The sequence below is a fragment of the Hibiscus syriacus genome, unplaced genomic scaffold (genome assembly GCF_006381635.1).
Source record: "Hibiscus syriacus cultivar Baekdansim isolate YM2019G1 unplaced genomic scaffold, ASM638163v2 tig00111633_pilon, whole genome shotgun sequence".
Lineage (NCBI taxonomy): Eukaryota > Viridiplantae > Streptophyta > Magnoliopsida > Malvales > Malvaceae > Hibiscus > Hibiscus syriacus.
This window is the reverse complement of record NW_024063139.1, coordinates 809,498-833,849: the sequence shown is the minus strand read 5'-3', so window position 1 is coordinate 833,849 and position 24,352 is coordinate 809,498. Positions and strand designations below refer to the sequence as shown.

General features: G+C 31.2%; 1 protein-coding gene and 2 pseudogenes across 1 annotated transcript; 1 reads left to right on the top strand and 2 right to left on the bottom strand.

Annotated features, from left to right (window-relative positions):
- The first annotated feature begins 6,360 nt into the window (after nt 1–6,360).
- LOC120166260 lies at nt 6,361–8,830 on the top strand. Its single transcript, XM_039175562.1, has 5 exons — nt 6,361–7,288; nt 7,589–7,789; nt 7,929–8,124; nt 8,207–8,467; nt 8,798–8,830. Exons 1-4 carry the CDS (start codon nt 6,407–6,409, stop codon nt 8,389–8,391), a joined length of 1,464 nt encoding a protein of 487 aa, XP_039031493.1. The 5' UTR covers nt 6,361–6,406; the 3' UTR covers nt 8,392–8,467; nt 8,798–8,830.
- A 160-nt stretch (nt 8,831–8,990) lies between these two features.
- LOC120166246 lies at nt 8,991–12,053 on the bottom strand (annotated as a pseudogene).
- Nucleotides 12,054–13,610: 1,557 nt separating this feature from the next.
- Nucleotides 13,611–23,989, bottom strand: LOC120166238 (annotated as a pseudogene).
- Between the last annotated feature and the right edge of the window lie 363 nt (nt 23,990–24,352).

Sequence of the window (24,352 nt, the reverse complement as noted above, 5' to 3'; positions counted from 1 at the left end):
TCCGGTTTTAATCTTCAATATTCTTTGACATTTACCCACTTAATTTACATTCCTTTCATTTTAATCCCTTAATTAGTTATATATATATACTTGCTAATTTTATTTTTAATTTATCACTTTTTTAATTTTTCTCTATTTATATACGTTATTACCAATATATATATATATTTATTTTCTTTGCATTTTTATTATTACTATTATATTTATTATTATTTTTACTATTATATTTTCTTTTATTCTACTTATTTATATTATATATGTATATTTTTTATATTTTATTATTATATTTTTTTTACTTTCTCTTTCTTTTTATTATTCTTGTATTATTACTTGTATTATTTTTATATATATATATATATATATATATATGTATATGTATGTTCTTTTTAAATATTTTAGTTTTTATACCTATTATTAATATATATTTGGTTTTTTTTATTTTAAGTGCTATATTTTATAATATTATACATATATTTTTCTATTAATTTTCTATATTTTTTATTATCATTATATTATATTTATTTTCTTTTTTTATTGATATTATTGTTGTTATATATACATTTTACTATTATTATTATTATATATATATATATATATATATATATATATATATATATATATATATATATATATATATATATATTCTACACAAGTTAATTATATCTAACTACTTTGTCCCCACCCTTCATCAATTTTTCTTCCCGTCAATTATACTTCACTAAACCTTACTTTTTTTTCTTCTCTTTTCGGTGTGATTGTCTTTTTTAACTACTTATTATCATTATTAGTATTGTTACTATATATATATATATTGTAATTATCTTTATTTGGTTTTTTTACCATTATATGTGTATATGTTCTTTTCGTCATTTAATTTATTAATTTTTATATATTTACTCTTTTATTTATTTTATATATACATATATTATTCGTACTTTGTTATTATTATTTTGTTTATTTGTTTTATTTGTTTTATTTATTTTCTTTTTCTTTTTCTTTTTTATATATATTTTATTATTTGTTTTTTTACTTACTATTTTATCTTTGCTTTCTTCATTTTATCATTTTATTTAATTTGTTTTCTTTTCATTTTAATTTAATTAATTAATTTCTTACCATTTTATCTAACATGACTTTTTTTTACTTTCTTAAGGGTACATTTTCAATCAATCAAATGTAAGTTTTGGAATGTTATTTTACCTTTCAATTTAAACTTTCAACTTTCTTAATTAAAGACAACTGGAAATTCATAGTACCGAAAGGGCGGTTCAAGGGTGCTAATCCTTCCTTGACCGTGACCGACTCCCGAACCCGACACATCTTTGGAAAGACGCATATCAGGTAAGAAATAGGGTATCCGATCAACCCACTTTTCATAAAGTAAATGATCGGTGGCGACTCCCAATCCATATTTTTCAAGTCGAAACCCAATTCCGGGGCCCAACCGAAAGACAGTTACGACAAAATGTTTTATTAAGGGGAGTTTCACTAAAAACAATTTTTCAAATGTTTTGTTATATCAAAAATGGGGAGATTGTTGAACCATGTTTTATAATATTTTGATATAACAAATTAAGGCAAAATATTCTTGGACTTGAATTGAATTTGTTCAAAGTTCTCAAAAGTAATTCAAAGTCCGTTAAAATAGAATTTGAGCACAAAAATGTTTTCAAGGTACGTAGTACCGATACTGTTATTACAATATCGATACTGCATGAACAGTACCGATATTGTTCACGTGGTATCGATACCAAAGGTAAGAGAAATCGATACTCTCTAGGTAGTATCGATACTACCAGATGTTTTCCAAATGACTCAAATTCCATAATGCAAAATAGGTACTGATACTACTTTACACTGTAGTATCGATACCATGATCATAGTATCGATACCATGATCATAGTATCGATACTAGTCAAGCCCGAATGCTAGTAACGACTAGTTTATTTAAATAGTACAAAGGAAGTATCGATACTCATTAAAGGAGTACCGATACTCTCTGTCCTGGGCATTTTTATTTTGCAGAAATATTATCACCAACAGCTATAAAATATCCCAAACGGTTAGAAATGACCACAAACACATTCCAAAATATAAAATCAAGCCGAGGACACTTGAAGAAGGGTTAGAACACCTATCCAAGCAATCAAACACAGTAGAAGAGCTTTTAATTCTTATTTTCCTTTCTCTTGTAAATAGTTGTGTTTTAGTGATCTTAATTTTGTAAACATCTACCTTGTAAAGATTTTCTTGTTTACACATATTATACCTTTGTAAAAGGGGAGTGATTCTATCTTAGCCATTGAAAAGATATGGATTTGTAAATGTTATCTTTTTATCATGTGACAAAAAAAACAAATTAGTGAATTGGTTAAAAAATCATTGGTGAAGAGCTAAGGTAGTGGATGTAGACTTTGATTAAGAAAGTCGAACCACTATAAATCTTTGTGCATCAAGTTTCTCATCTCTTAAATCTCCTTAATCCCTAAATGTTTCTCAAATCCACTTCAACCCCTCTTGACAAATTCTTTCGGTTAATCTTTGAGCTTCACCGAATATCCCAACAATTTCTCAGTTGTGTCCCAAATTTCTTTTTAAAAAAACCTTTTTAAAAATAGTCAAATTATGCCACTAATTCTTAAAGTCTTTAAAATTCACAGTTTAAGCTCTAAAATCCATATTATATATAATTTAGTCATTTCATTCATCAATAAATAAGTTGATAAACAAACTACATTCCTTTTTTTTTTAATTTTTTTTTATAAATGAACTAATAAACGAAAACAAAACACACTCATTTGCCCATAAAATATGAATAAGACATGCATTTGTGTTTCGCGGGGGTGATGAAAGGTGTTCAATCGGTGAGTTCGATTAATCGATTGAATTGAAATATCAAAAAATCGTTAATCAATTTTTTTCCTTTTAATCATTAATTGAATTAATTTTTTTCGAAAATTTTTAACCAAATCGAACAAAGTTTGATTAATCGATCAGTTAATCGAATTAACCAAATTTATAAATAATATATGTAGTATTATATATTTAATATTTTCCATTAGTTTGGTTAATTCGGTTAAAACCAAAATTTAACATTCCTAATGTTAAGTAATATATAAATATTATATAAAATATATTAAATATTTAAAATTCCGGTTAATTCAATTAACTAACCGGTTTCGAACCATAATAATCGCTAATGAAAGTTTAAAAAAATTCTTAACAGTTAACCTATCGATTAATCGAAAAAAATTTGATTTGATTAATTAATTCGATTAAAATCGAACTTTAAACACTTCTATGCTGTAGGGACGGAGTTGGGGACCTCTGACCTCAGTAATTTCCGATAGCTGCTTGAGATCCTGTTATATTCAACCATCGCCATGTGCTCAATTATTGACCTCATTTAATCATTATTCTATACATCTACCACGTGCATAATTATTGGAGTACTAGTCCATATATTGGTCGTTGAGAAAAAAAACTGAAAATCTAGTTTGATAAATAGTCCAGGTTTCGGATTTAAATATTTTAATATTTAAATTAAATACTTTTAATTAAGATACAAATAATTAGATTTGCTATAATACTTCGTGTTTGATCTAGTTGATTCAAATTTAATTATAAAAATTTAAGATTGAAGTGGATTGAATAAACAAATTAAAAATAATTAAGGATGTTGTACTTAATTCATTAATTTTATTAAAATTAATTATCAAAATAATAAATAAGAGTTAATTAGTTAGTTTAATCAATCAATAAAATTAATTATTGGATGTAAATGTATAGCCTGTAAACGAACCGTTCGTGAGCCGTTCGGCGGGAAATACGTTTATTTATTAAATAAACGAACATGAATAATATTTTATGTTCGTTTAATTAAATTAATGAACAAAATAAAGTGCTCGTTCGTTCATTTACGTTTATGAACGTTCAGTAATCCGTTCATTTTTGTTCATTCGTTTATATTCAGCTCAATCTCCATATCCGTTTGAAATATTAAAATCTAATCAATTTTAACCTTAAACTGATTAATATTTTAAAACCCAATTAATTTTAAACCAAAATAAAAATACTCAAATCAATTAAAGAAAAAATAAATCCTAAAATTATTTGGGGAAAAAAACTCTTCTCAAATAAAAAATCAATTAATTTTATATTTGTTTATCATTTTAATAAACGAACACGAATAATCTAAATTTCGTAATGGATGAACAAAAATAAGAAATTTCGTTAGTTTAATTATTTGTGTTGGTTCATTTGTTATATTAAAATTAAGTGAATAAACATGAATATACCTTCATTCGTGTTCATTTATAGGCATATAAATGTATATCAGATGATCAATTATTAAATTGATTAAGGTTTGTAGTCAGACTTCCATTAGATCAACATTTTTCCAAGAGAAAAGAAATTTTAACACACCAACCTATTAAATCAAGTAAACCTTAAATTGATTTTCGCGGGAATCGGCGCTCCTTTCATTTGGGTTTGAGTGACAAATGGGTAAATTATAAATTGAGCAACTAAACTTTATTTTTTTATTTTATTTAATGTATTGTTTTTTTTTTAAATTTTCGTTAAACTTATTATATTGATTTTTTATCCCTCAATCATTTTTTCACTAACAACGTAATAAATAGGCTTTTATATAGATGCAAAACGATACTATTTTAATAAAAGTTTTGTTTTTCTAAAATGGTGTCATTTTATTGCTGTTAAAAAATTATAATATATTAGGTTTAGTGAAAAATTTAAAACATTTAAATTCCAGTTAACAAAATAGAAAACAAAAGAGAGAAAAATTCAGTTATTAAATTCATAATTTTTCCAAAAGAAATAGTAATGCATTTTTCCTTTTCAACTCCATCCATAATTAAGAAAAAAGATTTGTTTTAGCGGAAGTAGGGGCTAAGGAACCATTTGGGCTTCGGAAACTCACCCATCTCCTTCAGTTTTTATTTTGTCATATTCCCCTCTTTGTTATTATTTGTAGGGCTAATTACACAAATGATAATTTATGTTTGTATTTTATCTAATTTTGGTCATTAATTTCAAAATATATAAGTTATGATCGCCTTCGCTTTTATTTAAATATGATATGATCACTTTCGTTTTTATTTAATTAAGATGTGGTCACCATTAGTTAACTATCGTTAACGGTTTATATATTAGGTGAAGCGACAATTAAATATTTTGATATAATCACACATTTGATCCTTATTATTTATATATTCTCTCAATTTAATCTTTTTAATAAATTAAAATAAATTTAAGTCATAATATTTTATATTTATATTTTGTATATATTTTGCATCTTAGTGTATAAATTCTTAACTTAAATTCACAATATTTTATATATATTAACTTTTAAAAAGAGTTTTAATAGTAACTTATTAAATATATTTTATTATTCACTTAATTTATAAATATTTTATTTTTATTTTAATTTAATTAATCTCCAACCGAATGATATCATGTATCATTGATACCATGACCAATGCCTGGTCTAAAATAAATAACATGATGTATATATTTTATATCTTAGTTTATAAATACTTAACTTAAATTCATATTATTTTATATATATTAAATTTAAAAATAATTTTATATTAACTTATTAAAAATATTTCATTATTAACTTAATTTAAAATATTTTTTTTTATTTTAAATTAAAAATATATATTTTATTCTTATCAAAACTTTTAAAAATATATATTTCATTTATTTTAATTTATTAAAAAGATTAAATTAAAAGAATATGTAAATAATAGAGACCAAATACGAATTATACCAAAATATTTAACTACCACATCACATAATCTGTTAAGTATGAAAGGCAGTTAACACATGGTGGTCACATTACAAAAGTGACCACATCTTATTTAAATAAAGACGATAATGAACATATCTTATATATTTTGAAATCAATGATTAAAAGTGGATAAAACAAAAACATAAATGACCATCCCTGTAATTAATCCTTATTTGTATTTATTTTTCATCTGATTACATTTAATATCTCCCTCGTCGTGAAAAAATGTTTTCAATCTGGTAATCATATTTCTTGAACGCGTGCGAAGAAGGTACTTTTTTTTTTGTATCAAGTTCTATTTTCATTCTCCTCCTTCAATCAATTAGGATAAAAATCAACATATTGTTATAAAATTTATTGTATTTTTATTTTGTTATAAAATTCCGTTTGAACTACGCGTAGGAAAACGAAGACTTATGTTGGGTCCTCTATTAAACATATTGTTTGTTTCGTGGTTTAATTTGCTGGAAATTGCAGTTATTTGTTGTTTAGGGTTTTTAATAGGCGATTGATACGGGGATGCTTTTTTCTTTTAATTTCAGTGAAATTACTCGTTGGATTTAATGATCAAATTATTGGTGCTGTGATTGGATGGCAAGGTTTGAGGGTAGGGTTTCGTATTCTTCCCTTTCAGAGGTAGAAAAGGATAATAATATTGATGATGCGTATCAATTTGTTGATGGTGATTATATTGATCCTGTTTGGACTGTGCCAGAAGATAAAACTAAAATCTCATCAGGCTCAAAGTCGATAAGAAAAGATAATATTTATCAGTTTCCTGCTGATTCCGATGAGTTCATTGACGGAGGAAATGATTTGAGTGATGATGTATCTCTGCTGTCAATGCCAAATAGCTTGGAACCAGAGGTGAACTTGAAGAATGTGTTGAGTGGGTTAATTGCAATCGTAACTGGGAGTAATAAAGGGATCTTGAATGTTTCTGTGGATCAGCCGTGCCATAGTTCTAATGTTTCATCTCTGGGGTCTGGAAACAATGTGGAAACCTGTTTGCAGTCTTCTGTTTATATACCGAGTGCCCCACCACTTTTGGAGCAAAGTGGGATAAATTATAATGCCTATAAGGAGGTTTTGGAAGCTGAACCTCCAGAGTGGCTTCCAGATAGTTCTACCACAGTTTGCATGCAGTGCAGTGCTCCCTTTACAGCAATTACACGTGGAAGACATCATTGCCGGTTTTGTGGAGGGATTTTCTGTAGAGCATGTTCCAAGGGAAGGTGCTTGCTACCTGTTAAATTCAGGGATAGAAATCCCCAGAGGGTGTGTGATTCTTGCTATGATAGGCTTGACCTGTTACAGGGTGTTCTTATAAACTCTATTAGCAATGCTTCGCAAGTAGCGAAACACGATGTCATGGATTGGACGTGTACTCGAGGTTGGTTGAACTTGCCTGTTGGTTTGTCCATGGAACATGAGATCTACAAAGCATCAAATACCTTGAGAAGTTATTGCCAGGTTTGATTCTGTTTTCCATCATTCATACAAGACAATAGCTCATTTGTCCTTCTAGATCATACTTCCGGCTAGATTAAGATTTCATTTTAATTGTCTTGCTCAACCAGAACGCATATTTTGTTTCTTTAGCCGGTGTTTCAGTGTAAAGAAATTGAGTTAAACCAATTGTGTAAAAAATCGAATTAAACTGATTTCCTAACACATCGAGTTAACTAATTTATTGTATATATTGGAGCTATGCAATGAGTATTAGTTGGCACAAATTGAGAAGCTTCTAAAAGCAGTCGTTCAAATGGACAGGTTGCTAGGTTGAATCCTGAGAGATCTATACCACTGTCAGTTCTAAGAGGAGCCAAAGGGTTGGCTATTTTAACTGTTGTTAAAGCTGGAGTTCTTTTGGCGTACAAACTTGGGACTGGTCTTGTTATTGCTCGAAGGTCTGATGGAACATGGTCTGCGCCATCAGCTATATTCTCTATTGGATTAGGATGGGGTGCTCAGGTAAACTATTGAACAAGAAAATACACCCATTCAAGTTGAATGTACCAGTCTAGGCAGCTAAGGATCAATTGCCTTACATGTTCCAAAGTATTTAAATCTCTAGTCTATTAGCTAAACGTTATTTTTATGCCTGCCTTAGATTGGGGGTGAGCTCATGGATTTCATAATCGTGCTTCATGATACAAAAGCTGTGAAGACATTTTGTAGTAGAACGCATTTTTCTCTTGGTGCTGGCTGCAGTGCTGCAGCGGGACCTGTAGGGAGAGTGGTGGAAGCAGATCTTCGGGTAGGGGATAGAGGCACCGGCATGTGTTACACTTACAGTTGCAGCAAAGGTATTCCATCCTGCAATGTATTTGTACTCTTCTTTTGTCCAGTTTGTGCATTCAACCAACCATTTTGCTGCACAATTTACAGGGGCATTTGTTGGTGTGTCATTGGAAGGGAACATCGTTACAACAAGGATGGATACCAACCTAAGGTTCTATGGCGATCCTTATCTCACCACTGCTGACATACTACTCGGGACTGTAAGCAGGCCAAAGGCTGCTGAGCCCTTGTATGTTGCTCTGGATGGCCTCTACTCCAGCCTAAGATGTTAGGTCCGGCACCATTTGGATAAATCCAGGCAACCCGACTGCATGGAGTAGTGCTTGCCTTGGATGATGGTTGAGTTGACTGAACATGTAGCTGCCTTCCATAGTTATGTGCATGTGGATGATGGAACATGTATAGTTTCAACGACAAATAGGTTTTATAAGCCAAATTTCACATTGTATCAAACATAAATCAAATGAAATTGCCTTGTAAATGTTTATTTTAAATAAGATCTTCAACGTTCAAGAAATCGCTTGCATTCAAAACAAATTGGATGCTTGAAAAATAATTGTTAGCAAGTTGCTGACTAAAATTATGACAAAATTAGCTAAAATTTAATTTGAGTATATTATGAATACGTTCAAGAGTTATTTATCATCGATCGTCTTTTAGCGAAGATTCGTTGGTTCAAGTACACGATCATGTTCAAGAGCATATATATCTAGAGTCTAGACTGGGCTCGGTGGTCGAAAGTCTTTGTCCTTTATCCTCGATAAATGGCGGGTAATTAACGTCGCACTTTCAAAGCTTATCTGCTTGACTACCACACCACACCACTCCGGTTTTCGAATACGGCGTTTGATGCTTGACATGCTTGTGATCCGAAAATTAATTAAATTCAACAATAAATTCACAGAATCAATGGTTATTTTACAATGGAGTCGAACCAATAATCAATAGCAGTCTTGATAAAATGTCAACATCAAGAAACAAAAGAAATGGAACTGATCCTTCCCTGCTCGACTCTTCATCAAAGAGGCAAATGAAGAATTCAAATCAACGAGCACCATTGATAACCAAAGACAATACCATCATCAGGAATATAAGTATTCGGCTTCCATTTCCGGCCACCTTAGCACTGCCAGAGGCACTGAGGTCATGTTTTCCGATGTCGATCATGATCTGGTAGCGACAAGGCGGCTGAGACGGATCCACGGTCGTAACCACAGATAAGTTATTAAAAGAGAATGCATCTTTCCTTTGATTCATGGTCTGGTAATACATATTGAACGCATACGAAGCGTTACGCTGGGGATTTAGATTACCACAAGAGGATCCGGGGCTAGCGCTTGTGCAATCAGCATATTGGCAAGCGTAGCTAATGCTTTGAGACAAAACATTGGGGTCCGAAACACCTGCCGAAGGCGACACATTCACCATTACCTGGCCAAGTACTTAACACCTTTGGCCGGAACAATGGCTTTGCCTTTCCCCATATTCAACTGATATTTGACGCTTCCATCGTAATTGAAGATACCCTAGTGCCTCTCAAAGTTCCCTGGCTCAACACTCTTGTTGTCTTCGTCGATCAGTGAAAACACGTAAACGTCGATCGGGGCTGGGTGTTTTGGGGTGCCTTGGCCCTTAACAATACGATCTAGAAGGCCCTGGTTGAACCTGCGGGCGTTGTCTATGTTTGCATTGGGGTCACAATCGGTCGGCCAGCCAACTTCTCCAATGACGACAGGAATTTGCCCAAAGCCGTTCTTTTCAAGAGCCGAAATGAGGGTATCGAATTTTGCGTCGTAGACATTGGTGTAAGTAATGGGACCGTCCACGACCGGATTAGCAGTGTTGTTGAAGAACGCAAATTCTTTAGGGAAATTGGGATCAGCTTGGAGACTAAGGAAAGGGTAGATGTTAATGGTAATAATGCCACCATTGTCTTGAAGGAATTTGATGATCTTAAGCATTAGGTCATGGATATCAGGTCGGAAATCACCGCCAGACGGTAGACCGCTGTCGGTCTGTAAGACATCGGCATTCAACGGAACCGTTACCTTCACTTTCTTGCCTGAACCTGCTTTGACGAGAGCTGCTTGAATGTTTTGAAGGGCTGGAAATGTTGTTTGGATGAACATATCTTTGTAGCTATGAAGAAAAGGTTCATTGCCAATGGCTACAAACTTGAAAAAACACACAAATCCCACGCTGAGTTCAGATTCTAAATGAAACAAAAACATGGAGTAATTTTTAATATTAAACATATGATAACTTGATATTGAACGGACGCTTTCAAGAAAAAAAAATTCTTGTCAGTATTTTAACCTAAATACTTTCCAAATGTTTATTAATCCACTTCAATTGATTAGTAACATTATAAGTAAATTACACATTTAATATCTAAACTATCAATTTTAGTCCGTTTTAGTACTTAAACTTTTATCTTCTTCAAAACTATACTTAAAGTTAAGTTTTTGTTTCATTTTAGTATCCACCGTTAAAAACTTTAGTTTTTATTTCATTTTAGTATCAGCCGTTAAAAACTTTAGTTTTTATTTCATTTAGTATATGTCATTAAAAACTTTTAGTTTTTGTTTCATTTTAGTAATTATTCAAAATTTAACATTAAAGTTTAAAAAAATGAAAAGTTTAGGTGCTAAAATCGATTAAACTGATAGTTTAAGTACTAAATGCTTTAAGTTTTTAACGACAAATTCTAAAATAAAATGAAAACTAAATGTTAAATATGATTTTAAAAAATTAAAAGTTTAAATATTAAAACGAACTAAAATTGATAGTTTAATTACTAATATATAGTTTATTCAAATAAGAGCAAATTAGTTCAGATTAAAATAAATTAAATTTAAAACCGAATATAGTAAAAGGACTGAGACCATAATTTAACCCATAAAACTTCACGTAGCACAATCTTTCCGATTAAGTATAAGATGATATTTATTAAAAAATAACTTTTAATTTTTATATATTAAACACTTACACTTTTAACATTTATATAATTCATTTACTGTTGAGTTGACTCGTTCATGCTTTCAACTTTGAAAATATTAGCTTAATATCATTTCTTTACAATAATTTTATAATTAAATAACTTGCTAAAACTTGATTGTTTATAGTATTAAAAAAACTTGTTTATAAATTTTTGTTTAGAATAAGCAAATTTGACGTGATTATCAAAATTTAAAGAAAAGAAATAGAAAAAAAAAAGACACAGAGATTGAGGTGAGGTTACCTTATATCAGTCCCAAATTTGGAAACGAAAGTGGAAACATTCTGTTGAACCCAAGCATCAGCATTTGCGGGACTTCCGGAAAGCGACGCCAACATGTTGTTGGGTATTCCGACCATAACCTGAATCCCAGATTTCCAAGTCCCTTGAGAGCAGCAGGATCAGCCTCGAACAGCTTTACTTTATCGAAACCATTGTCTTTCATCAGCCTCACCGCTATGTCCGGTGGCAACGGATGAGTCGACTGCAACCCCCAGTTACAAGCCAACCCCCACACCCCTTTGCCGCTTTCAAATCCCAACACCCAAACAAAAAACATGAAACAAAACAAACTAACCCCACCCATCTTTAAAGACCACCACCACCACAAATCACTGTCAAAAATTAAGTTGTTGTTTCCCGATGTGTCTGGTTTTTCGAGTTTAAAGCCGTATATAAAAAGGGTTTGAACTTTAAAACGTGCTTTTTATTAGAGGGATAAGGAAAGGGGAAAGGGATGGCATAAAGACTGAACAAAGAAGTCGATTCCAAAGCCAAAACCCAAGCTTGAATCATCTATCAAAGCATTAGAAAACATTATTTTTTTTATAAAGTGAATACGTAAATCACGAAAGGTATTATAGGAACCATTACGTGTTCGCAATGATTTGGAGCCAAATGGCGGAACCAGCATGGAAGGAATGTTTGAAAAGAAGGCTTTCCGACGTAGATGATGAAAGTGAAAGTCCTTTTCTTATCCTCTGGAAATTTGTTTGGTTCGGCCATTGTTTGGTATTGGTTCGTCGATTAATACTTTGACTACTTTGGGTTGTAATCAGTTGTTTATAATTACAAAAGGGCCATACTTGGACCAGACCGGACTATTCTTCGCTTGAACCTTAAGTTGTTGGACTCGGGCCTGCAACAACAACTTAGGTTTTGGGTTTAGCTTTTACCAGGTTATGAGCTAGCTTTGTTTGATTTAGAATTAAAAAAAATCAAAGTTTGTTTATTTTAGAAAATCATTATGCACGTTATACTTGTTATTTAGAGCATAATCCAGACTATAATTAGTGGACAGGGGTTTCAAATAGCGGAATACAAACACTATAGCGGCTGCTAGATTGCGGTCGTGTTACCGTCCGAAACCGATATTGACGATTTTAACGGTGAGTAACGGATTCACATCGATAGCAGTTTGTCGCTCCCTCAATTTAATGGATAACGACGTATAAAATCGATAACGGGACGTTATTAACGTTATTTTACCGTTATCGGAAAAAAAAACTTAAAAGAACTAAAACTTTCACCCAAAAATGAAAATAAAAAATCCCTAAATCTAAGTTTATAAGAAAACACATGATTTTTTCTTTAATAACATGTGTTTATCATCGCACGGTAGCCACCACTGTTGAATAAGATCGACGCTCGAAGGAGTTTTTGAGAGTTGATAGATGGGAGTTGGAGAGGATAAATGCAAAGCTTCTGGAATTTTCATTTTTCTTTTTTATTTTAATTAAAAGAGATGATCCACGTTTGGATTTTTCTTAACCTATTAAAATATAGTTTTCAATTCAAGGAAAATATAGATTGGGCCATCCCACTCCCACTCCCATTTCACTCAAAATTTTAATAAAATTTAAAACATATTTTTAAGCTATATATTAATTTTTCATCCCTCCCATCTTTTAAAATTTATAATTTAATTCTAACTTTAGAATGTAAACTTTAGTTTTTTAATTTAATCACAATTTAAGTAATCTAAACTTCCACAATTTAAATTTTATACTTTTATTTTAATTCTATTTAATTTAGTAATTTTGTGTCTTTTAAGTTTATTCAAATTCCATTCAAACATTTCAACCTTCATTTTTCATATTTAATTACATTTTATTATCATGTTAAACTAATGTAATTAAGTAATAATTCAAATTCAATAATACATTAATTTTTTAAACTTTATGTATATACAAATTTCAATTTTTATTGAAATTGAAGTATTCTAAAAATCATAAAAAATGTCTCCTTATAATTATAATTATTATGTTTTAGGATAAGTTGTGTGAAATTTAAAAAAATATTGGCAACCGTAACACCCCTAGTGACTGCGATAACATCTGTTATGTCTGCAACCATGATAAAAGTAATACGACCAAAAACGCGATCACTATCGCTATTTAAATCTCTTATTACAACCATGAGACGACGCAGCAGCCATTAAAGGGCCGTTATTATCAACTACGCTAATTTGCCAACAACCTTGTACCTATCAAAAGGCCGTTATTATGAACGAAGGAGCGGCAGCCATTGAAGCCAAATTCAAGCTCTCACAGGGTATCTATCAATGCAGTCGAGCCATGGATTGTGCCTGGAAGGCCTCCTCTCGCGACGCATCTAACGCCAAACCACACTGTTGCATTTAAACCCGGAACGGAAGGCGATCTGCCAAATCCTGTCGCCACGTTTAACCCTCTATTTAGGCCAGTTCATACCATATGCTGCTGCTCGAAGTGTTGCCGAAGCGGTGCAACGCCATCCTCCACGCTTCCATGTTGGTGTCGCTGAGCTCGAGGTTCTTTTGCAGCTTGTCCAGCACGGTCTTGCTGGCCGCGTGCACGCAGAAGTGTTCGAACGCCAGCTTGTAGTCCGGGATGTATGGCTTGGAGGATGGAGATAATGAGGCCTTTGATTTGTTGTCGCCGCCGAAGAAATGGCGCCAGATTAAGGTGGCGAAGAAGAAGAGCTGCTCCGAGAAGGGTAGAACGAGTGGACCCAGGATTGTGATGTTGGTTTTTAGGGCGTCTCCGCCGATCTCCATCAGATCTTTGTTCACTTTAAGACTCTTGAAACCTTGTTCGTCTTCCTCTTAGTAGATTGACCTGATCCACAAGTTTATCCAATAATAAATTAATTAATCAATTTTAATACTAATGGTTAGTTCACTTTTGTTTAATTTTAATAAAACGCGTAAATTATGATTGATTCAATTTTCATAGTCATATTTTTATCATTTAATTCTATTTTTTTTTCATTTTATTATTAAAATTTTAAATTATTTCTATTTACACTATTAGGGGGCGTTTGATTCACTTAATGTAATATTACTTTTGGGAATAATATTACTAGAATGTAATATTACTATAGGAATATTTATTATTTTGTTTGATTTGTTTAGCAGGAATATAAAATTACAGTTATTGGTTGGAGGAATATAAGATTACTTGAATGCACAAATTACCAAATTATACTTTTGATATATGTTTTTTTTAAGTTAAACTTTAATATTAAATTATAAATATTTAAATAAAAATTCGTTGAAATATTTTAATTTTTATACTATCTAACTTTTGAGAAAAAATACATTTAATATATAATTAGTATATTAAACTTATATTTTTAAATAATTTTTATAAATATAAATATATATATATATATATATATATAATATAATATGAAAAAAATAATATTATGATATCGAGTGAACAAAGATATTATTTTTAATTTATAAGATCTATTTTTTTAATAAATTAAATTTAGATATCATTTTAAATAATTATATTTTAACAATAATAACATTTTTTATCTCATAAAATTATAAATAATTAATATATTAAATATTAAAAATATAAAATAATTTTAAATACTCAAATTCATTAAAATTTTATTAAATTAAACTCTTCATATATTATTATTATATTTATAATTTTAAGTATAAAAAATAAGAATTGAGAAGAATCATTATAAAAAGAATTCAATAGTATAGGGGCATTCTTGTCTAAAGTTATAGGAATTGTCTAATACCTAAGAATTTGGAGATAATGACATTCCGGCTATTTTTAAAAAAAATTGTTATTATTGGGAAAAGATTATTCCCTTATAATAATATTTTCCGTGAACCAAACGTAATAATGCTATTTCGAAAAAAAATTATTTCTATTAATAATAATCTTTTCTGCAAATCACATGATGATATAGACATAGACTGTTATATGAAGTCAAATGTTGTCAACTTAATCTTGTTTTCCTTTTTCTTAATGGAGTATATATTTTTATGTCTATTTCATCATAAATTTTCTTTTAATAGTTTTATATTTTTGTGATGAATTTCAAAATCTTCATCTTTATTGTTTTAATCATTTCAAACACAGATGAATTTATCATATTATCAATTATTACTATATTAATATAGATTTAAAAAAATCTTAAATACCCATATAATCATTCAATCAAAGCAAAACGATTTTCAATCAACATATAATCCAGATATATTACTTTATCTCCTCTTCTACCTCCTCCATTTGAATTTGAAAAAAAGATATTCCAATAATAAAAAGATCAAAAGAAAAAAAGAAATATATGTTAAAATATTGGATTCAAGTAGTTCCATAAAATAGAATTAAATTTTTTTTGGAAATTTTAAAAAATCAAAATATATTATAACAATGTCACTAAATAATTAATAATACAATGATCAAAATAAGAGTAATTAAAAAGTTCGGTGATGAAATTAAAAATTTTAAGCGAAGACCAAAGTCAAAGTTGAGGATGAAAAGATTAGTTCATCCTTATTAAATTTAATTTTAGTTTAATTTTTATTTAAATGTATTTTTTATAAAAAAAATTTAGGTTAGATGTGACTCTCCCAATTCAGAGCCAAATTGTACCTAAGACTCCATTGAGATTTACATAAAGATTTATAGATAATCCACCAAGATTGACTGTGGTAAAATCAAACTTAGTTTTACAAGCTCAAATTCTTAAATCTCAAATGCTTGTGTCAATACTAATTGACGTTATTTAAATGTATTTCATTTAGTAGAACCTTCATGATCAACTCAACCGAATTTCTTTTTATTTAATTTGTAATTAATTAGTAAAAAAATGAATATTATACATTCAAATTAAAGAAACTAATTTAAAAGGTTAAATAAAACCACTTTTTCCATGTGTTTTTTCTTCTTTTAATCGGCATGCATAAATTAAAGTCTATTTAATTGATCTGACCATATTTATCGGACTCATATCTACTAAAGCTACAATGTAGCGTAACTGTTATTATCCCGCATGAACAGGTAAACGAAGGAAAACAAACCTGAAACTCCGGTCATCGGCACCCTTATGCGTCCTCTCATGGTGTTCAAGCCTGTACTTAGCACGGCGGTAGTCATTACGGCGGTTGGACAAAAGCACTGCGGAGCATCCCATCCTGAAAAAACAATTCGGAACAAGCATGGACCTATCCTTACCCGGATACCAATTGTACCCCAACATCTCAGTACTCACAACCACATCATAGTTATTGGGGTTGGCCTGCAACATATCTCGAGCCAAATCCACTGCAATAATCCCAGCACTGCACCCCATTCCTCCGAGATTATAGCTCAAGATATTTCCCCTCATCTTATAATGGTTGATGATCATCGCAGACAGCTGCAATTCACTACAAGAACACCAACATCCTTGGGACGAATTCTCGTCTTCTCGGAGAGTTCATCGAGTGCACCGAACATAACAGTCGATGCTTCGAGCCGGCCTTCTTTGATGGTGGCACAGTTTTCTTTCGACATAATCGCCTTTAGAACGTAAGTTTCATCACCAATCCCCGACGTTTTCAGTATCCTCTTCTGAAACTCAAGACTTGGTTCATTGAACTAGCTCGACCCGATGTTCGGGCTAGTTTGATGAACTGATCTTTAGTCACCTGTAAACGCAACATGAAACATATAAAAGAAAGAATAGTAATTATTTTTGTAAGATTCATGGTCATGAAAAGTTATTGACCTTGAGTCATCGTGGGGACGATAACAAGCAAAATCGACGAGATAATGGATCGAGGGCGTGACATGAATGATGGTAAAATAGATTGCTGCAAAACGAGGCGTTAGCAGTGATTGGAAAATATTAAATAAAATAATCAATCAGAATGATAACCGTGTCGTGGTAATCTACTGCCTTAGAAGCAAATTCGCCCGATGTGTGTAATCGCTACAATGGACGAACAACCCCCTGAGGTTAACACAACTCTGCAAGAATTCGTACACCCGAAAACTGGAGTGAACTTGGTGGTATTGCTCTTCTCTCAACTCAAACAACACTCAAAAGAGAGGAGTGTTTCAAAGAAAATGATTGTTTGGGATATCTCAATGTGAATGAAATTACCCTCTATTTATAAGCTAAATAAAAAGGTAAAATAGTTACTTCCAAATCACAATTTAATTTTATTAAACATAGAATTAAAAACCATTAAAAGATTGTTACAAATTGAGCATTACCAACATTCTCCCACTAATGCGAAAGAATTCTTTCGTAAAGATGAGAGCAATGAAGTTAAAACACGAGAAGAGCAATAGCGAGATCAGTTGCTTAAGCATTAGTGAACGTATCTGGAACTAGTACATAGTGATGATGAGCAATCCTTCTCTTAGATAAGTGAAACTAGTCTGGAACTTTCTAAGATGGGGGTAAACTCATAACACACAACTAACCCCTTCATCCACCTGAGTCCTCGATGTGTAAGATATATATATACAAAAGTATATATTTGGCCATCTTACCTCATGATTCTAGTAAGTGTGCTAGAAAAATGACCCAACATTTTTCATAGAAGGCGGCTAACCCTTCTCACTTACATAGGTTATTTCATCAAGTTTATCTCGACATAAACCACCCTTAAAAGGGATATGAAATAATTAAGAGCTTTTATAATAGCTCAACCTCACAAAGGGTATGGTGACTTTCTTCAAGTTCATTATTAATGAACCACCCAAACTCTGAGCTAAGAAGTCATTAAGAATAAATATTGAACCTTATTTATCGGTAAATTAAATAAGTCCTTCTCACTAGAACCATCCAAATACTTAGATTTGAATCTATTAAGAGTTTAACAAACTCAACCTTTCTGTCGGTAAGTTCATTATTTCCTTCTCATTTAGGAATACCCACTCACTCTGGGTTATGAACTTATTAAGAATAGATATTCAGCCAAAATCGGTAAATTCATCAAGTCTTTCTCACTAAGACCACCCAAATCCCGGGCTATGAATTTATTAAGAGCAATTAAGCTCATCATGGGCATGCACATTATTCATCATAGGGATAGGCAGTAAGAATGTGCACTATGAGTCTTTTCATGGTTTCGTTTGACCACATGGAACTTAGATAACTAAGTTGGGTATCCACCATGAATTCCTCAACCAATGGGCTTTAGACCAATTCCCCTCGACGAATCTAGGACCAAAGATCTGCTAGGTTCCTTTCTGACTTCACATACTCTAAAGAAAGCACTCCATTCTTTATTAAGTGTCTAACATATTCATGCCTTATGCGAATGTGTCTTTCTTTACCATTGTACACATATCACAGCTTGTGAATCACACAACAAAGAAATCGGAGGAGTCGGTTTTTCCCACAACAGAATATCTGCTAACAAGCTTCTAAGCCACTCGGCTTCTTGCCCAACTAGGTCAAGAGTAATAAACTCTAACTCCATGGTGGAACGAGCAATACAAGTATGCTTTGATGATTTCCACGAGATTACTACTCCACCTAAAGTAAAAACATACCCACTCGTAGAGCTTACCTCATCATTATCAGAAATCCAGTTGGCATCACAATATCCTTCCAGTACTGTAGGATAGCCAACAAACTCAAGTTTCCAATCCAAAGTACCCTTAAGATACTTTAGTAAGCATATAAGAGCAATCCAGTGTTCACCACTCGGATTATGAGTATATCTACTTAGTCTACTCACAACATAAGCAATATCAGGCCGAGTATAGTTCATTAAGAACATTAAGCTTCTGATGAATTTATCATATTTTGTTTGGGAAACGCTACTTCCTTTATTCTTAAAGAGATATATGCTAGTGTCACAAGGGTTCGAACAGGGACGACATCAAAACTGTTAAATTTCTTTAACACTTTCACAAGATAGTGTGCTTGACATAAAGAAAATCCCTTTCCAGTAATTTTGACTCCTAAGATTACATCAACTTCTCCCAGATCCGTCATCTCAAATTTAGTGGACAAGAAATTGTTTGTTTTGTTAATGGACTCAATGTTAGAACTGAAAATCAACATGTCATCAACATACAAAACTTATGATGACGTAATCAGTACCAAACATCCTCAAATACACACAAGCATCCGAACCATTCACAACAAAACCAAAACTAAGTATAGTTTTTTGAAATTTCTTGTACCATTGTTCCCATATAGATCTCCTCATCTAGATCTCCATTCAAAAATGCAGTCTTAACATCCATGTGATGTACTTGCAACTTATGAATAGAGGCTAGTGCAAATAATGCACGGGTCGTTGAGATGTTCATAACGGGAGAGTAAGAATCAAAGTAGTCTAAAACAAACTTTTGAGTGAACCCTTTGACAACTAGCCTTGCCTTTTACCACTGGATCAAACCATCTGGTCTCATTTTCTTCCGGAAGATTCATTTGCTACAGATTGGTTTAAATTCTCTAGGCAAGTCAACTAATCCCAAGTATGATTAGACATTATCGATTCTAGTTCATCATTAATAGCGTGCTTTTCTAGAAACTAGCATCGATAGATCTTATAGCTTTTTTAGGATCCTTATATAATATTTAAGCTATATGATCAGAAAGAAAGTCTAAATCATTTATCTCAGAAATAAAGGAAGTGATAAAATTTGGTCCAAATAGCCTTTTACTTCTTCTAGTCTCGAAATCAATTTCTTGAGAAGACCTAGCAAGAATACTAGAAGAAGTTGATAGAATATTTTCTATTTGAGTTTATGAATTTAATCTACATTTTAAAACACCCCCACATTTCTAACATTTTAGGATATCTATAAGTGTCTCGTAAAACGTGTAAACAAATACTCAATCATACTAGAGTAAAGTTTGTTATGAGTTTTAGCCATAAAACTATAATTTAACAAACTCAAGTTTTGTTTACACATAATTATATTCTCAAAGTTTTGAGAAGTTACAAATCATTAAGATTAAAATGCATAAACCAATATGAAATTCTTTATGACTTTTCCTCATTCAAAATGAATTTCGATTTTTTCCTAACATCAGGAAAAATGATCTCAAGTTTAAAACAAGAGATTTTAGCACAACTGAAATAGATAATCTCTTTTCTTTCCTCTACTTAGGAAAAACACTTAAAGAGATTTAATAGCTACAACACACTTTTAGTAGCAATAGATTCTATCATATACTCATTCATGATATTCAACATATTAGCCTTAAAGAGATCATCATATATTTTATTTACTATGACTAAATTTGGTATTCCACTCAACCAAATTAATCTCTACTCTTTTAACTTCTGCACTAAGTTTTAAGAGTTTTTATCTTGTCATTGTATTTTATAAATTGGAATAGTGAGCATAGTAATGAACAATGCACCATGTAGGTTTCTATGAAAGAGAGGTGGTGCACTAGGCACACTTAAGTACCCAGTCTTCATAGAACCAATCCTAGACATGCACTTTCATACTCATCACACTTCTTTCCAATAAATCATTTTTGAATTTTCTCTTTCTTTAAATTAGATCTTTTTAAAGAATTATGCTTGATAATTTTACTCACAATAGTATCTTATTAAGCATATATATTTCGGGCTTGCACTACTACCTTATCCTTAGTAGCACTACCTTAGTCTTTACTAGTGGTTTATCTCATTTCGTAGTATTTCCACTAAGTTTTAAAGACTAACTCAAAGGCACATCTATACTAATTCATGCATCATTATAAGCATAAATTAATAAGTAGCAAGTCTAAATAGTCTGACCTCACAGGTAGAATCATAATTTCCAAATAGACTTGTTCATCCTCACCATGCATGCTACTTCGGCCTTTGCATTAGGACCCAAAATCTATCATGACAATCACTTCATCTGAACCATCATCTCTTTTGAATCTTCTGAATTCAAATGAAGATTACATATGGTTAGTCACAAAAATATTTTACTAGCAGTAATAAAATAAAAATAATTTACTGATAGTAATAAGATATCTTCAAGATTTTGGTTCCTTATCTTCAGTAGTTTGTGAAAATCAAACCCGAATTTAACAACTATTTCGGTTTGAAGAATCTTCTTGTCCAATATCATCATCTTCATGATTCTCCAAAATTACAACGTTATGTTATTTTTATAAATTTCTCAAAAGAAATTATTAGTATGATAAAATAGTTTATATTTATTTTCAACTTAATATTCAGAAACTGAATAATCTTACCCCACATGAAAATAAATAGTTACTTTTTTCACATATTAACCAATCATACATGCATTATCTCACACAAAATTGTTAATCAACTTTATAATCATGTCACTTCTTGATTATAGCATATAAGTTTCAAAATTGAACATTTACTAAATACCAACATTTATATAGCTATTTAATAAACCGTTCAACCTCCTATTGAAACTTAAAAATCATTTAAATATAATGGTTATAATTAACATTCATGCTTAATATTAAAAATCATGAAACTGCAACACTAAATGTGTAAACATGAGTTTCATGTAAATATTAATGCAAAGCTCTATTGCATTTAAAATGATTAACCTTAATGCACATTAAAGGTTTCTTTCACCATGCATAAAATAAATGGGCACTTCAATAACAATTAAAAATTTATTATAAAAATAATAATAAATTAACCAATTTCAACATTCTCGTGAACCAAGACCCAAACGAGAACGAGTGATATCACCATCGGCTAATACTTCAATCTGTATATTACTTTGTAAATAAACACCATTAAAGCTATAATTTGCACAATTAATGGCCAATTAAAATTATTCAACGTTTCAATTCAAATTTATTTTCAAAGTAATATAAATCCAATATTTAAAGCTATAATAAATGCATAGAATTGTTTCAACCCAAATTATTAGTAAATAAAGATGTTACTCACCTTTAACTCATGTAACAACACCTTTCTACATGCTCCTTTTAATATAACAACATAATGAGTTACAAAAATCACATTAGTGAAACCGTTATAGCATATTAATAAATATATGAATTCTCATTATGCTAACGGTGGTTATAACTCATATCATTATAGCATCTTAGCATTGAAAGCATCTTTTTTCCCAAATACCTATTTTACTATATTTTAAACTATAGCAATAAAATATAGGTATATATTCAAAAACGTTTTAAACGTTTAAACAACCATGAATTCTAAAAATCATTTCTCCTTGATTATGATGTTACAAAAATTAATCAAACATCTTTAAAGGATTTTCATTTAAGAGAAATTTAAAGTCATTTATAACTTTAATCTCCAACACATTCAAAGGTAAAACGTTTGACATTTAAACACTACTTATTACCTCTTCTTTTTTTTATTACAAACCTTTCTAATCAAAGGTAATAATAGAAATTTAAACCATTTAATATACCACCCAATGGCTTTATCACATAGCTTTATTACAAATGCCTTTTTATTCACCTTTAAATTCTTTCTATTCTAAAACAGTCAGATATCAAAACTATATTCAACTTTCCACTATTAATGCTTGCCGACTAATTAAAGCATTTATATACATTAAGCATTTACATTGAAGTTCTTATAGTGGCAGTTACTGACTGTTAATAAGTCATTTCATCGTATTAAATGTAAATAAACTTTTAGACTTGTCAAAGCAAACCAATTCTTAGTTGCATCAAGCTGTATTTTACCACGAGAATAATATCCTGTATCAAAATATTACGTACCACTTTGATGCAAGGTTTAACCGATATTTGAATCTAGACTTACACATTCGAATCCAACATGTGGTTTCATCGTTCATTTTACAAATATCTTGCAGCAGTTCGAATTTGCTTGTAAATTGATGGTAAAAAGACTGCTGCAAAACGAGGCGTTAGCACTGATTGAAAAATATTATATAAAATAATCAATCAGAATGATAACCGTGTCGTGGTAATCTACTGCCTTAGAAGCAAATTCGCCCCAATGTGTGTAATCGTTACAATGGACGAACAATCCCCTGAGGTTAACACGACTCTCCAAGAATTCGTACACCCGAAAATTGGAGTGAACTTGATGGTATTGCTCTTCTCTCAACTCAAACAACACTCAAAAGAGAGGAATGTTTCAAAGCAAATGATTGCTTGGGATATCTCAAAGTGAATGAAATTACCCTCTATTTATAAGCTAAATAATAAGGGCAAAATAGTAACTTCCAAATCACAATTTAATTCTATTAAACATAGAATTAAAAACCATTAAAAGACGGTTACAAATTGAGCATTACCAGTAAACCGAGAAGGTGAACACAAACACAGTGAAAAAGGAAAGCACAGTAGCGAGATCATATCGAGCTTCTTCCCAAAGCTTTTTCCAAAGCTCTTCCCTACTGAGACTTCCCACTTCAGCACTGAAAACAAGCACCAACACGGGTATGGTAGCCAAGTAAACCCCATGGTTGATCAAATAATGGTACCCCAACTTCACATATTTCAAGTTAACCGACTGAAGAAAATCAGGAAGCCGTCTTCGAACCTTAACCGAGAACGTCAAGGAGCCTACGTTAGGCCCCGATGACTCGATCCCACGGTTGACGATCTCGGTCGACAGCAGATCCTGCTCTTTCCTAGCCATATTAAGCCTGAACAAAAAAAGGATTAACAAGCTAAAAGATAACTATATATGACGGTGAGTCGGCGATGAACCAACACCATATATATATATAGATGATATGTACGTATGTATTAAATGAGAGATGTAAGATGGCGGATGGATATAGTTAATGCTTACACCAACTTGGGGCCGGTGGTGAGTAGTTGAAAGGGTTTTCATCTTTCAAGCCTCCATTAGTTCTTTCTTCAATGGAATCTGGTTCGACTCGAAGCTTTAAAAAAAACCGGGTTTTCTTTTGATCATCCGCTGGTAGAAGAAGTTGATTTTGGAACCTACAGCTCTTCAATGAATAACCCGTAATTAAGACTGCAATGGGGAAGTAGTTGAGACTTGAGAGCTCCTTTTAGAAGATAGCAGATGGATTATG